The sequence below is a fragment of the Dermochelys coriacea genome, chromosome 15, assembly GCF_009764565.3.
Source record: "Dermochelys coriacea isolate rDerCor1 chromosome 15, rDerCor1.pri.v4, whole genome shotgun sequence".
NCBI lineage: Eukaryota > Metazoa > Chordata > Testudines > Dermochelyidae > Dermochelys > Dermochelys coriacea.
The window spans coordinates 13,244,172-13,260,033 of NC_050082.1; the positions used below are offsets into that span (position 1 = coordinate 13,244,172).

At 43.9% G+C, this 15,862-nt stretch overlaps 1 protein-coding gene and 1 long non-coding RNA gene across 2 annotated transcripts; both read left to right on the forward strand.

Annotated features, from left to right (window-relative positions):
• The first annotated feature begins 28 nt into the window (after positions 1-28).
• LOC122456807 lies at positions 29-3,906 on the forward strand. The gene is made up of 3 exons (XR_006275886.1): positions 29-604; positions 1,047-1,217; positions 3,787-3,906. It is a non-coding gene; the product is annotated as an uncharacterized LOC122456807 (long non-coding RNA).
• On the forward strand, positions 3,907-14,093 carry LOC122456835. Its single transcript, XM_043498371.1, has 6 exons — positions 3,907-3,979; positions 6,299-6,493; positions 7,989-8,039; positions 11,793-11,882; positions 13,019-13,170; positions 13,876-14,093. Exons 1-6 carry the CDS (start codon positions 3,907-3,909, stop codon positions 13,993-13,995), a joined length of 681 nt encoding a protein of 226 aa, XP_043354306.1. The 3' UTR covers positions 13,996-14,093.
• The last annotated feature ends 1,769 nt before the right edge of the window (positions 14,094-15,862 follow it).

Genomic DNA, 15,862 nt, shown 5'->3' on the forward strand with positions numbered 1-15,862 from the left:
CAACCGGATTTCCCAGCAACGGGGAAATAACTCTTGCAGATTCCAAAGCTCCTCAGCGAAGCTCTGACAGGGGCCAGGGCAGGGGCTGTGCTGAAGCAGGCAGAAGCATCCAGGAGGGCGGCCCATGAGGGCATTGTATGGTTCCAGACCATCTTGATGCCACATCATCAGCACCGAATAACAATCCCAGGGGCCTCTGCTTTTGATTCAGAGGATTCCTTGCCCATCTTTTTTCAGGGCCTCAGCAACCCCGGTGCTGCGCAATGTTCTGCCTGCATGTTTTCCAGCTCAGCTGAACCAACCACCACTGAAAGCCATCAGCACTGCAGAGCCAGGCTAACTGTACAAGTGGCACCTCTGGTCTCGGCTGTCTGCTGCATCAACGAATCCCCAGCACAGTCCTGACTCCACAGTCTCAATTGCTGGTGCTGAGAACTGGCAGAGTAATAGCGATCGCTGCGTCTCTAGAGGCAGGGGTGAGTGTCTAGCCTGGCAGCCAGGCCGGGCTTGGCCAGAGGGGCTGTGCGGTCCAGGAGATAGAGCACTGAACAGGGACACAGCAGCTGGGGGTTCTATTCCCAGCTCTTCTGCAGGGGTGACTTGGGTAAGTCACTCTGTACCATGGGGATAACTGTACTGTAAACAGAGCATATTTGATACAATGTGCACGGGGAAAGCTGGCAAAGAAAGACGATCACAGGGCTGCATTTCTAGCCGTTGCTGCACTTTGTGCCTCAGGTTCAAAGCCCTCCTTCCCTCTATTTGAATGGTGATCATTCCTAGTGCTTAGCCAGCACAGTGCCTCTTCTGAGCCATTTACAAACAGCAGGGATTGCATGTTGCTTCACGACCACCATGGGCAAAGCCTCATTCATCCCCATTTTACAGAAGAGGGACTGAGACTCACGACTCAGGCCACCCAGTGAGTCTGTGGGAGAGCTGGGATTGGGATGGAGGCACTTGGGAATGCCAGTTTGAATGGTATTCTGGTTCATGCTGACTCCCCTTCAGGCCTTTCCTACTTCAATCAATCCATTTATTTACAGTGGCGGGCTCTTCCTCTCCCAGCAAGGGGCCCAATGCCTTGTCCTGGCTTTGGGACTGTTTCCATGGCAACACAAAACACCGGAAGACCTCTGAGCTGGGATATAACCCTAAATGCAACACTTGCTGCTGCAGACTGTCCCCATGGTGATGGTTGCCAGGCAAACAGCGAGGTATTGATATTTTGGTCCCTTGGGGCCTTTTAGTGGCGTCATCTCCACACAGCCTCTCCTGTGTATTCATGGCTATAGACCTGTGTGTAGCTGGCAAGGTTGCCTTATATGGGCTGAGGGTGTGGGGGGGGTTGGAGCGGCGGGTGGAGGACTGGTGTGTCTTGGGAAATCGGATGCCAACTCTCATGTTATGGCTAAACTCTTTCATCCTCAGCTTGAGCTGGGAAGAGGGGGTGCAGAGCTGATCTAATCTGCCCAGAATCCTCTCAGGGGAGTCCCAGGCTTCACTGTGGTGGGTAGCATGTTTACAACACAGGGGCAGCACGGGTTAGACCCACGATACCACAGAGCTACGTAGATCATGATATTGTCCAGAAACAAAGGATCTGGTTGGTTGATGGTTACGGTTGCTAAGCGAAATTTAAGAGAAGAGGGGCCATTGAAGTCATCCACGGAACAATGCCAACCTCAAACATGACAGCTAACGAAATCACCAGCTAAGGGTACCTCGACAACTCTGACATCAGCCTCAACATTAACACCCAGCTTGCCTCTCCCCATAAAACAGAGCCATTCCCAACAACTAGCACGCCAACCTCTGTGTTACTATTTCAGAGATAAAAGAAAAGGAGTACTTGTGGCACCTTAGAGACTAACAAATTTATTTGAGCGTAAGCTTTCGTGAGCTACAGCTCACTTCAGCATCCGATGCAGGGAGCTGTAGCTCACGAAGCTTATGCTCAAATAAATTTGTTAGTCTCTAAGGTGCCACAAGTACTCCTTTTCTTTTTGCGAATACAGACTAACACAGCTGCTACTCTGAAATATTTCAGAGATGACGCCACTTTTACTGATCTCAGTGGTTTCCTTCCAGATGCAAAGATGTAAATACCACTGAGCCGCCACTTGAGGGGGGTATATGTTTATGGTGAAACACACGACTCGCAGACACAGCACCTTGTGCTGTGAGCTGGTCGGCAGGGTCAGTCCTTGGCTTCGAGACCCCCAAGCAGTGCTTAATTTGTGCCAGGACTTGTCAGGCCTCAGCCCCAGCACCTCTGGGCTTGGCAGTTCATAGCCCCGACACCTCTGGGCTTGCTGCATCAGTTATGAATGTAAAAAAATTCCTGGAGCCCCGGCTCCTAATCGCTGGCACCCTGGCACCTCTTTCATTACAAATTAAGCCCTGCTCCCCAAGGGAAACTCAAGGGGCTTCAAGGAAGAGGTGTCAGGGACTCAAAAGGTGACGTGGGTCCCAGTCAGTCAGCACTGAATGCAAGGTCCCAGTGTGGCATCAGCAAACACTGAGCTGGGACAGGTGCTGTATTTCAGATGAGATGTCAAATCAAGGCTCTGAGCACCGGTGTATTAAAGATCGCATGGCACTTTTGGTAAGAGCAGGGCTGCTTGTGCCAGCATCATGCTCCAATTCCAGCCATTTGTCTACTTGCATGGCTGTCACCTCTCTGGCCTGTCCCCTGCCCTGGGGAGTCCAGCCCCTCTCATCAGCAGTGCTGGGAAAGAGACCTCTGCAGCCTTTTTTACTTCCAGAGTCTGCTGCTGATGTCTCCCCTCAGCTAGCTGAACTGCTCCTTGGTAACTGGCCATGGACCCTCCTGCAGCACTGCCTGCCGCCCATCTGGCCACCTTCCCTATTGCCCACCCAAACCTGCTAGTTGGCCCGTCACGCTTATTTGGCAGCTTTAATTGTCTACCTGATGATTAATTATCGAACTGATTCATTAACTGATTTCAGAGTAGCAGCCGTGTTAGTCTGTATTCGCAAAAAGAAAAGGAGTACTTGTGGCACCTTAGAGACTAACAAATTTATTTGAGCATAAGCTTTCGTGAGTAGCTCACGAAAGCTTATGCTCAAATAAATTTGTTAGTGTCTAAGGTGCCACAAGTACTCCTTTTCTATTAACTGATTTAACTGCCATTTTTATTTGTCTCTCTAAGTAGTGAATTCATTATCTAACATTGATTCTCCTCCTCTTCTGTGAATTGACTGCCTCATCCCTAGTCCCCCCTCCTCCTTCACCCCCTTCAGCTCATTCAGGAACGGCTGTTCTGTCCCCGTTAAACTCACTGCCATCCACGACCTCTCATCTCCCATCCAACCCTTCACACTCAGTCAGTGCAGCGTGGTTCACTGATGGACACTGCCACCACAGCTGCACTTGCCTATAGTGGCCTTATCTTCACCATCCCACTGCCCTGAGGTGATCAAGAAATGGTCACCCACTTTCTTCCCCTCTTTTCAGTCCATCAGACTCTCCACCCTCTACCCTCTGCATCACTCTCATTTACGGTAGAGGTTCCTCATAATGTTAGAGATACAAGGTGGGTGAGGTAATAGCTTTTATTGGACCATCTTTTGTTGCTGAAGGAGACAAGCTTTTGAGCTACACAAAGTTTTGTTTAGCTTGAAAGTTGTTTCTTTCACCAATAGAAGTTGGTCCAGTAAAAGATATTCCCTCACCCACTTTGTCTCTCTTGTATCCTGGGCCCAACATGGCTACAACAACTTCATAATATTAGTAACACAAGATTTTCACATTCAAAATAGGTGCTTTCAGCTTGAAGTGTGATAAGAATATCGCCTGCTACCTAGGACAAGGACTGCCAGCCCTCTAGCTCCAGAGCAGAACTCCAACACTCGCTGCCTAGAGTTAGGAAGGCCTGATGGATGGACCGTGTTTGTGAGGACGAGCTGATCCGGGTTTGGAGGCTAAGGGAGGCAGTGAGGGTGAGGCTGCTGGGTAAGATGGAACAGTGTAAAAGTTGAACATTATGAACAGTGGTGATGAGGGATTGTGAGGCAAGGAAGAGTCAGGAGTCATAGTGTGAGGGGGAAGGAAACTCTCCTGCGAAAAATGTCATTTTTAATATGGGGTCCCATCAGGGAACTGGGAGTTCTCCTCCTCCAGGGGAAGCAGCACAAGGAACTTTTCATCCAGGTCATTTCAGTTTGGCAATTAATTTCTCTGATCATCTTCTTTCCATTATCCACTCTCCCCTGTTGTTATTTCTTGAAAAGGTCAATGTGCTGGGGTTGCATTGATGTGGGACATGTCTCCTCTGAAGCATGTGCCTTGGGCTATCTTCACTGCAAGGCCGTGGGGGTAGAACAGGTTTATTATTAGGGTTACTTATCACACTGGTTCGTCGTATGCATGCTGCAGACTACGTCCCTGAGTGAGGTGAGAGATTTTTTCTCTTTCCTACTCAGACGCACGCCCAGGTTGCAGCCTCTACTGTCAATTAATGGTGTCTGCAGACTCTGTGAGCAACATGAGGCTTTGGAGATAGAGAGATACAAGAGGACATGGGATAAGCATGGCTCTTCTTGTTTCTGTGTTGGTGCTTTCCTTCTTGCTGGAAGTGTTCGTTTCCCTAGGTAAGCAGAGTTGCACCACTTAGGTAATCTCCTGCCTTGGGCATTTGGGAAGTTTGCTCAGTGGAAGAGCCAGATGTAAACCTGCAGTACTGGGGTTGGGGTGGCTTACAGTGGAAAATGGAAAGATGAAATATTAAAGATGAGCCTGAATCCTAAACCCAGATCAGAACTGCCCTGAACTTGGAGAAATTCAGAATCCAAACATGGATCTGGCCCATTCCTCTAATGAGCCAAACCAAACCCCAGATCCAAACACCTCCAGATCTCTAAAGGGCTTGAAATCTGGGTTTGAATTGAATTTTGTGGACCAGGTCTAGCTCTGTTAATTAGGGCTGTGTTTTCTTGCTGACAATCTTTATACGTTGTTTGATTTACATTATTTCTGGTGCATCAAAAGAGAATTATTCTTTTTGGATTTTGTTTTTTTATGGAACTTGACATACAAACTGTGCTGAATCCAGATTAGCAATGAGATATTCACCAAAAAGAGTACCTGCTTTTATATAGATGGAAAAATGAGTGAATAAAAATGCTTTTGTGATGAATAGCAGGTGTAGTTTTCTTCTGAACTGTGTTAAAATGAAAAAATATATATTGCAATGTCTATGTAATTATGCTTTAGTATTCAAATATAACTCATGATTGCAGTATAAATTGGAGAATTAACATGGAAAGTAGATGGCACCCAGTTGCTTTGAAATGGAAAAAAATCCCTTTTCCTATATACAAAGAAACAATTTAATTGAATTTAATTAGGTTTTTTTCCTGTCATGTTTTTCTTTGGGCTCTCTAGAATGATGAGATTAAATAATTAGTTCTTGGCATTTATAACAAAAGTAAATTGAGTAATATAATTGATAAGGAAATATTATCTAAGTAGCATTAAATATTTGGGGGAACAGGTTAAAAATTGGGGGCATTATTGTATATCAAACTAGATTTTATTGATATCCAAAAATTTAAGAAAGAACGTTTGTAAAATCCTTGACAGTTCCCCTGAGATGAATGAAAGCCTAGGGCACTTATATTGCCTAGCCTATAAAGTTATGTTCAATCTAAATAAGATTACTTTATTGAACAGAAGGCACACAGAGCATCAGATGGATGTGGTGTTCCCAATAGTATCTGATTGTACAATTAATTCAGTGGATAGAAAAACACAAAACCCCATCACATCATACACAGTAACAAAAATGTAACAATGATGCACCCCCAAGGACTCCACAGGGATTAAAGTCAAGGTCAGCAATGAGGCATATTGTTGGACAATGTGATGGAAGCTTGTAACACTGGAGACTTGTCTATGCTGTGTCTGATCTGTGGCTAACCAGAGAAATTAATTCTCCAAGGTGGTCAATCTGGCACCTTTCACCAGCGGTAAATTAACACACACACAAAAACTAACAGCAAATAAAATGGAAGTAGGTTGAACTAGCTGATGTCATTCCCTACAAAACAGCAAGGTCCAGAGTTTGCTGAGATGCCTGCTTTTAACTACACTTTTCCCTTTTAGATTCTAGGGAAAACCCTCCAGTGATCTCGGTAACTGAAGGGGAACCCATCTCCTTTGAGTGTTCCTTTGATGGATCCCCTGCTGTTGGCAATCCATTCTACGAGATAATCTGGATGTATGAGATGATCCATAAAAATGTGTCCAATAGGATCCTATCCTTTAGATGAGACTCGTCCAATACCAGTGTCCCGGTCTCAGTCACTGAAGGTCATTTTAGGGGTCAGTTAGACTTTGAAAAGAACACCAGCTCTCTCTTGATCCCCGAGGTGCAGGTGAATGACAGTGGCCTGTATTACTGCGAAGTGATCATAGTGCCACTCCCTGTTAAATCAAGAACAAACGGGACTTATCTCATTGTCGCAGGTGAGTGTCTCTCTCTTCTCTCTCTCCTGTTTCTTTCTCTTTGTCGGACACTCTGCTGCGTGTGCATGAGAAATCTTAGATCTCTTGCTTCCTATGAAATAAGACTTATATGCAAGCATGTTGTATGACTTGTTTAAAAGCTTCTTCGACATATGGCCATGCAATTATATTTCAACTATAGCATTTTCTTGTCAATATTTCCATTGCAATCACTTTATTGAACATTACACAGAACATTAGCTTATTTATCAAACCAAGCATATCACTTACATGTCACCATCTCTAGTGCTGAGAAATTGTACATTGGTTGTAATTCTCTTAAATATGTCACAACCGTGCATGACTATCTGGAACCCCTGAGCTTAATGTGATCCAAGACAAGTTTATGAGCTTACACTGTTTTGATTTAAAATACATATATATTTTATAGTGTGAGCTGGCTCCATAATAACCTGTATAGTTGAGGATTGGGGGAGAAAAATTTGCAGTTTGCTTACAAAAAAAAATCATATATGTACATGGCTTCTTGTGTATATTTTCTGCAAATGAATTAGCAAATTTGACCAAAAAGGCAAATTTGCCATATTTATAGCAATGGTAGACCTTTCTAGGAGATACTTTCCATCCCTAAGGGCCAAAATTATACTTTAATTCTAATTATTATACCTACTGTATTTCCTTCCTTGAATTTATGAGACAGAGTAATTATTTGTCTCCCCTGTACCATTATACAGAACCTTACTCTGTTTTCAAAATGTCCTGCTAATTTAGCTGTGCTAAATCTAAATATATTTATGGATATTTTCATAATAAAAAACTTATTTAAAAAAAGTGTTCCTGATCTTTGTTATTGATAATAATATCTTAGACTATTTTAATGGACAATTATAAATAGTAATCAAATTGAAAAATAAAAATGTAGTTCAGAGTTACGGAATTTAAAGTTGCTTTTATAACAGAATAACTATATTACTCTAAAAACAAATGGTCTATAGAAATCTGTTGATTTTCTAATATTGGACTTTTTAATAGCTGGAAAAAGATCTATTTTCTGGAATCTAGTTTGTTAGATCTATTAATTCAGGATGGTTATCGTCATCATCATCATCAAATATATTTAATATATCCTAGGTTTTAAATAAAATACCGCGCTCCTTCTGTTGTACATGGCCCATTGTCAATTGTTTCAGAAATATGATGGTTTTTTACATTTGAGAAGGAGCCATCAGTACTTTGAACAGAGTTTATTTACTCTTAATATTTTCCCTGCTTTTCAAAGGGATCATTGATCTGATCCAAAGACTCCAATTGATTTCAATGGGTTTTGGATCAGGCACTATCTGGATGAGTAAGGTGAGAAGGATTTGGCCCTATCTGTAAATTCCCCAGTTCTTAATCATGGGAATTATCCTTAAAAAAGTAATTTCTGCCTTATGCATTGTAGAGTTTATTGACCTTGCATCTCTGTCTGTCTTTTTTCTGACACGTAATTCAGGGACAAGAGGTAAACATTTTTCTTCCACAAATAAAACACCATCTCTTAAATGTAAGAAATGATCTGCTGTTATTTTAATGCATTGAATTAATTAACTGTATTAATTAACTGTAATGCAAAGATTCTTTTATAATCATTAAGGCATGTATGAATTTATAAATAAACACTGTTATAATAAGTCAATATTTAGGATTGGTTTTCAAAGGCGCTGAACAGGGTTAGGCACCTAAACCCCAGTAAAACTCAATGACAGTTCCTGAACCTAATGCATGTTTTAATATTAATTTCCAAGTGACTATTGACTACAACAAAAATTACAGCATTAGCAGTATCCCTACAACATTTCATTTCCTGTGGATTGTTGTAAGATGTTCATCTTATTTCTCTCTCTCTCTTTTCCCTTGTTCTTTAAGCATATTTTTATATTAAACTAATTGTTTTGGCTGAATGTTCATACTTTAATGCATCGGGAACTGGATTGTATCGAACAATTGAGAATTCAGAATTCAGATTCTTGCACAAGAAAACTGCAAAGGATTTCTTGTTTTTTATATATTAGCAAAACCTTTGCTCTTTACCCTCTTTGGATATTTTAGAAACGCATCAGGCCACTTTTAAAATACAGACACTCAGTTGTGTGTCTCAAGAAGAGGGACCAGTGATCGTTGTCACACTGTCTGGAGTGGCTCATGACAGCTGCTCACGATTGTGAGTGCCTACCTCTGGGCTGACTGTCAAAAGCGGGCAGACACCCCAAACTGGTGGTATGTTCTATAATTAGATTTCACCAAGTGAGTAACAAATGAGAACTCCTAGATCACTGTAACCATCTTACCAGGGAGTCACTGTCCGTCCCCTTAAGAGTCTAAGGCTCAGACTCTCCAGTCTATCTTGCCACCCAGGCAATCTGGACTATATGCTAAATGGTCACTTACACCCATAGGCATAGTTTGACTTCTATATTTGACGGGGCAGCTCCAGTCAGTCCAACGGGGCCACATGTGTGTGTGTCGGAAATTCAGCCACTGTCCAAGGCTTGCAGTTTGGGGGGGAGGGGCAACGCCCCCCTTGCCCTCCAAAACTATGCCCATGCTTCCACCAAAAATCACAACATATTCAGGTTACACTCAGTCCCAAGAAACCAGTCACTCTCTGTGATAGAACGTACCCCTATGTCCACCTCCCACACACTATTGTAATAATCTTTGAGGAAGGTATGTCTTGTAAGGTATCATTTGAAAACTAATAATTATCTGGTCAACATTGTCCTGGTAAAATATGTGTGGCAAAACTGTGACATTGTAAGATGCCCCGTATGGTGGTGTTAACGCATGTTCCAAACCACAGCCCTGCCCAAACAGAAGCTGGCAAACAGGTCTGTCCTCAAACCAAGGAATGTGTGCTCTGCCTAATTTGCATTTAAGCTATAAATAGAGTCATCAGCAAGAAGGGAAACAAAAGATTAAGCTTTCAGAGGAGCTGCCGTGTTAGTCTGTATTCGCAAAAAGAAAAGGAGTACTTGTGGCACCTTAGAGACTAACAAATTTATTTGAGCATAAGCTTTCGTGAGCTACAGCTCACTTCATCAGATGCATTTGGTGGAAAATACAGTGGGGAGATTTATATACACACACAGAGAACATGAAACAATGGGTTTTATCATACATACTGTAAGGAGAGTGATCACTTAAGATGAGCCATCACCAGCAGTGGCGGGGGGGGGGGGGGAGGAGGAAAACCTTTCATGGTGACAAGCAAGGTAGGCTATTTCCAGCAGTTAACAAGAACATCTGAGGAACAGTGGGGGGTGGGGTGGAGGGAAAAATAACATGGGGAAATAAAGAAAAGGATACTTGTGGCACCTTAGAGACTAACAAATTTATTAGAGCATAAGCTTTCGTGAGCTACAGCTCACTTCATCAGATGCATTTCACGAAAGCTTATGCTCTAATAATTTGTTAGTCTCTAAGGTGCCACAAGTACTCCTTTCTTTTTGCGAATACAGACTAACACGGCTGCTACTCTGAAACATGGGGAAATAGTTTTACTTTGTGTAATGACTCATCCATTCCCAGTCTCTATTCAAGCCTAAGTTAATTGTATCCAGTTTGCAAATTAATTCCAATTCAGCAGTCTCTCGTTGGAGTCTGTTTTTGAAGTTTTTTTGTTGAAGGATAGCCACTCTCAGGTCTGTAATCGAGTGACCGGAGAGATTGAAGTGTTCTCCAACTGGTTTTTGAATGTTATAATTCTTGACATCTGATTTGTGTCCATTTATTCTTTTACATAGAGACTGTCCGGTTTGATCAATGTACATGGCAGAAGGGCATTGCTGGTACATGATGGCACATATCACATTGGTAGATGCGCAGGTGAACGAGCCTCTGATAGTGTGGCTGATGTGATTAGGCCTTATGATGGTGTCCCCTGAATAGATATGAGTAAGAGTAAGCTGATGCCTCAGCCTGGTGTAAACAAGGCTGATGGGCCATTGCTTGCTAAGTGGCTATTTTTCGGCAGGAAAGCGGGCAGGGACAAAAAGAATCTGCATTTTAGCAAAGAAACAGCATGGAGTTACTGTCCACACAGACTGCCTGGCCAGCGCCTTTAGCCCAACCGGAAATGCTTCTCAAAGCTTTGCAGTATTCACACGGAGACCATTTGCAGCATGGCTGTATATTGCATATGGTGTCTGTCTGAAAAAAGAAACCCTTTGAAGTGCAGCAATGTTGGGTTTTGCAAGTCCACTGATTGCTATCAAGAAAAAGAGCTGGGGATCAATCAACGGAAAAACTTAAAGCATCTACAAAACCACAAACACACACCACCTGTTCACACAGATACCGACCTAAGTGTGTCTGTTATTTATGTTGCGTATTTGAGGCTGTTTACTGCTGGTGAGGTGACTTATTGGTGGCTGATTAGTATTGCTGATTACTCTTGATATGGAGCTAGTGTTACAATTCCTTTAGCTAACAGTGAAGTAATGTGTGATACCAACTAACAAAGATTGTCCTGAGACAATCCTCACTGCATTTACTGCATAACAAATCTGTGGACAAGGGATGAAGTTATGAAGGTAGCAGGTTGAATTTATGAGGAGGTAATTCTGATTCACAACTGATTGTACTGGTAAATATGTGAACAGGGAGTGAAAATCACACTGTTTTGAGGTTAGGACTTGCTCTATTCAGTCTTGGAACAGTGCCAAAAAAAGATAAGCATCTATTTCAAGGTGTCCTGTGAAGAACAGTTGCAGCAGTGGGTTTGTTTTCCCTCTTTTAACATGTATGAAAAAGGACTTTTGTAAGGGGCTTTTGGCTTGTGCTTTACCTTTGAAATATCAGGAATGTTAAGTACGGTTTGTCTGGGAGACTTGCTGCAGTCCTGCATGTTTATTGGAGTTGTCTTTCTAGTCTATTCAGTGTCTCTTATACGATAAAAGAAAAGGAGTACTTGTGGCACCTTAGAGACTAACAAATTTATTAGAGCATAAGCTTTCGTGAGCTACAGCTCACTTCATTGGATGCATCCGATGAAGTGAGCTGTAGCTCACGAAAGCTTATGCTCAAATAAATTTGTTAGTCTCTAAGGTGCCACAAGTACTCCTTTTCTTTTTGCGAATACAGACTAACACGGCTGCTACTCTGAAACCTGTCTTATACGATAGTATCTGAGCGCCTTTCTCATCCTTAATCGAAGGGGCAATATCGCCTGAGGCTTTGCACAGGAGCAAATGGAAGAGATTCAGTTTTCTTTTCTTTTTTTGACTTTTCACAAATATTGTTTGTTCTCCTTTAGTGCCCCCCCCAGACCCAGTGAATGTTCTGCGGATCCCCAGTCTGACTGCTGGGCTACTTCTGTTCCTCCTTGCTTTGGGCTTTTATTTTACATGTAAGTAGTTGCTAGTAAAGAATCTCCACTGCTTCTCTTTAGGCATCATCATACACTTTGCAGCCACGGTTTGTTTTAAGTTACTATTGGTGTCTCAGTGAAGTACAGCAAATCTTCTGGGAAATGACCGGTTTCAGAGTAGCAGCCGTGTTAGTCTGTATTTGCAAAAAAGAAAAGTAGTACTTCCGATGAAGTGAGTTGTAGCTCACGAAAACTTATGCTCAAATAAATTTGTTAGTCTCTAAGTTGCCACAAGTACTCCTTTTCTTTTTTGGGAAATGACCAATTCAGGATGTCTTTCCTGAATTCATACATGGCTCCATGCTATTTCTCTTCTTTATTAACAAGTCTGTAACATTTTTTAAGTTCAAAGCAAAGAATGAGAAGATAAGAAACCTCTTAATTATGACAGGGTGTGATTAATGCATGAGCAAAGCAGCCATGTTCTTATACGGCGTGGCCAAACTTATCCTCTGAGCTGCATATGATAATCTTCATAACCTTGAGAGCCGGGCGTGCCAGCCGGGGCTCAGGGCTTCAGCCCTGCAGCACAGTGCTGCAGCTTGAGTCTTCTGCCCCAAGTCCCACTCCCCCATCCCAGGGCAGAAGCTCCGAGCTCCTCCCTGACCATCCTGTTAGGCAGAGAATAGCAAGGGATGGGTTGGTGGGTGCTGGGAGCCAGACCTTACCTGTAAAAGAGCTGCATGTGGCTTGGGAGCTGCCGTTTGGCCACCCCTGGTATAATACCTAACAGCTAGGGACGGTCACCAAATCTCCACACCCTTTATATCTCCTGCGCAAGGTCTCACTGATACGCTTCCACACTTCAGGCAGAATTTCCAGTGATGTTAACGGGAGTTGCGAGCATGGATCAGAGTCAGTGTTTAGCCCCTCAGCTGCTAGAGCCTGCTAAAGGGCCAACGGAAGTCAATGGAAAGATTCTCTTTAATTGCAAGGGGTTTTAGATCAGGCTCTTTTGATGTAAAATAAACTAACAGAAGAAAAAAACTGAAAGCCCCTACAAAGCAAGAACCCAGCCTAAATAGAGACACTGAGGTAGAATTCAGTCTTTCCCCTCATGCCTGTGTTCCAAGTCATTCCATAATATGCATGTGTCGTTCTGTATTTTATATTAGTAAAGCGCCGAATTCAGGCCAAGAAACCGGAAGTTTCCCTGGAAATGTCTGATCCCATTTGCAGCACCCCTGCCCCTGCCCGGAGAGAGTCCTTTACACAGCCCGTCGGCCATGAAATGATCTATTCAAAACTGCAGTGGAGCAAGTACAGTGTAAGTGCTGATCTCTGTATCGAAAGTGCTCAGATGTCACTCCAGTCCCAGCAGAGTCACTTTGAGAACTAATGTAAATGATGATAGCTGTAACTTTTTGTACTTCTGTAGCATCTGAGGCTTTTTAAGTGCTTTATAAACCGCACTGTATATTGTGAGGTAGGTGGATATTCCTATCCTATAGTTACCGATGAGTAAACTGAGGCATAAGTTGACTTGCCCCAGGTCACGGAGTGAAATTCACTCCAGTGCAGAGGGCTTGTGCAAAGCCTCTGCACCTCCTCAGCCCCACATAGGGACTGAGCAGGGGATCCACTGGCTGAGTGGCCGTGTGGGGGTGTCTACCCAGCGCGATGCGCCATGAGACAGATCTCTGAACTGGCTCTGCCAGGCCAGCCTGGAAGGCCCCATTTTTGGAGGGCAGGGGAAGGTGACACAGGTTCATGTTTACATGAATCCAGGGGCCTGGGATTCCCTGCAGCTGGCATGGAGAGACTGTGACTGCAATTGCAGCTCAGACACTGAAGAGCAGCTGCAATTGTGGGGGCCGTGGGGCAGCCCAGCATTTGGGCCCCGCTCTCACTGTGGCTGATACATGGAGCTGTCTCATTCACTTCATCTCAGCCTCTTCTGCCTTGAGCTGAGGATCACAGCTCAGTGAATGTCACTGTTCCCTGTGCTGATTGGGGTTCTGCTTGTTCTCAGATGGTGTCTTCTCCAGCAGGGAGCGCTCATTCTGGCGAGCCAATGACAAAGAAGAAGCTCAGAGCAGGGACCAGTGACCCAGGGACGGACGCTGTGTATGCCATACTTCAGGCACCGTGAATGTATTCCCCTCCGTCTCGTGTTCCACAAATGTCTCCAGCAAACACCCCTTTTCTTCAGTGGTGTGGCTCTGGCATGTAATAAATGTACTGATGAAAGTCGTGTGATTGGGTGAAGCTGATCTTTAGGTGGATACAATATTCCTCAGGCCCCTATAATATTGCTATGAAATGTCCAGTTGGCCTTTGTTGTTGAGGCCCATGCCCTGCAGTGAGAAGGGTCTGAGGTCCCTCTCTCCCCTCCCCGTCTCTGATTGTATTATACCAGACTCTGCCATCTTCCTCTCTGCCACTCACCCAGGGATGATAAGCTTTGTAATGATACCTTAAAAGAGACCTTTTGCATAAAGCATATTCCAATTACATCATATTCACATTTATAAGCATATTTTTATAAAGCATATGGAGTGCAATGTCACAACATGTGGTACTGATATTAACACTACATGACAAAGACCGAAACTAGGGGCCACAAGGAAATCAATCTGCGGCGCAGGGAGTTGGGAATGCTATGGGGACAGATGTCTTTCATACTGTCACAGTGCTGGATATGCCCATCTTCACATACCTGCATTTCTTATCTGAAATGTCTGTCTCCAGCTTGGAGAAGAGTCTTTCTCTCCACAGCTGGCCTATGGCCTTTCAGCTCAGTTCAGCTAAATCCCCAATAAAACCAGTTGTTATTTTCCTAAATCACCCCAGATTCTCAATAACTTCTACTCACCATGGGTCAGAAATAGCGCTGGTGTTTTACTCAGGCTCTGCCCCATCCCCAAATGCTACACACAGCTCCACATAGCTCACAGTTCTCTGACAGCTATCTGCCCATGTTCTGATCTCAGTTGCACTATCAGTGTGGATTCAGAGTAGCAGCGGTGTTAGTCTGTATTCGCAAAAAGAAAAGGAGTACTTGTGGCACCTTAGAGACTAACAAATTTATTTGAACATAAGCTTTCATGAGCTTTAGCTCACTTCAAATGCATCCGATGAAGTGAGCTGTAGCTCACGAAAGCTTATGCTCAAATAAATTTGTTAGTCTCTAAGGTGCCACAAGTACTCCTTTTCTATTAGTGTGGAGTAACTCAACTGCTTTTCGTTGACTTTGGTGGAGTTATTCACAGTGTTGCTAAGGTCAGAATCTGGCAGTGTTTCAATCTATCTGTCTGCAGACTCAGGACAGTGCTGCAGCGGGCCTTGTTTAGAGATTTTCTTTCCACCCACGGTGGCTGTACGTTTAAACTAAAAGTGAAATTCTGCAGCCATGCATGTGACCGCTCAAGAAGAGCTGGTACGGAGTGGTATGGAATCACACCTTTGCACAGCACCATGACCTCTTGTGGTAGCCCCTAAATGCTGCCACTTCATCACAAGCAATGACAGCATTGCTCCTTCCAAGGTGTGAACAGCTCAGAGCTCACAAAGGAGGAAACCGTGCAGAGCCCGTGCAGAGCGGAGGCAGGTTCTGCAGAGACCTCTTGCTCTGGTGGTGAGGCTCGGGAGCTGTTGCTGGGGGAGATGTGCTGACACCTCCACCCACTTTGCTTCTCCTGCAGAATGAAGTGTGAAGCCACACACACAAAAGAGAGTCATGGTTTCCCGCTCAAGCAACAGGAACCTCTTCTGCTCTCACACTGCACCAGAGCAATTCACAGGGAGATCATACCAGATCTGTGTGGAGCAGACATTCACACCAGGTTTGCGTGGGAGGGTGGATCTCTTTCTCACACACAAACCTGGTGGCCGCTCACTGTTTATTCCCACACCAAAGCTTATGTCTGAAGAGAGATGGTCACAGAAATGCAGAGGAGTCACAGTTTGCATTTCCTCAGGCTATGAGTGTATAGTTCTCAAACATGATCAGGATGTTT

Bases quoted from the DNA above. Each gene is read 5' to 3' on its own strand.
- LOC122456835 (XM_043498371.1), top strand. From the start codon at position 3,907: ATGGACCGTGTTTGTGAGGACGAGCTGATCCGGGTTTGGAGGCTAAGG. The intron at 6,494-7,988 runs GTGAGTGTCTCT...CACGTAATTCAG, and splicing joins GACTTATCTCATTGTCGCAG to GGACAAGAGGTAAACATTTT. The intron at 8,040-11,792 runs GTAAGAAATGAT...CTCCTTTAGTGC, and splicing joins TAAAACACCATCTCTTAAAT to CCCCCCCAGACCCAGTGAAT.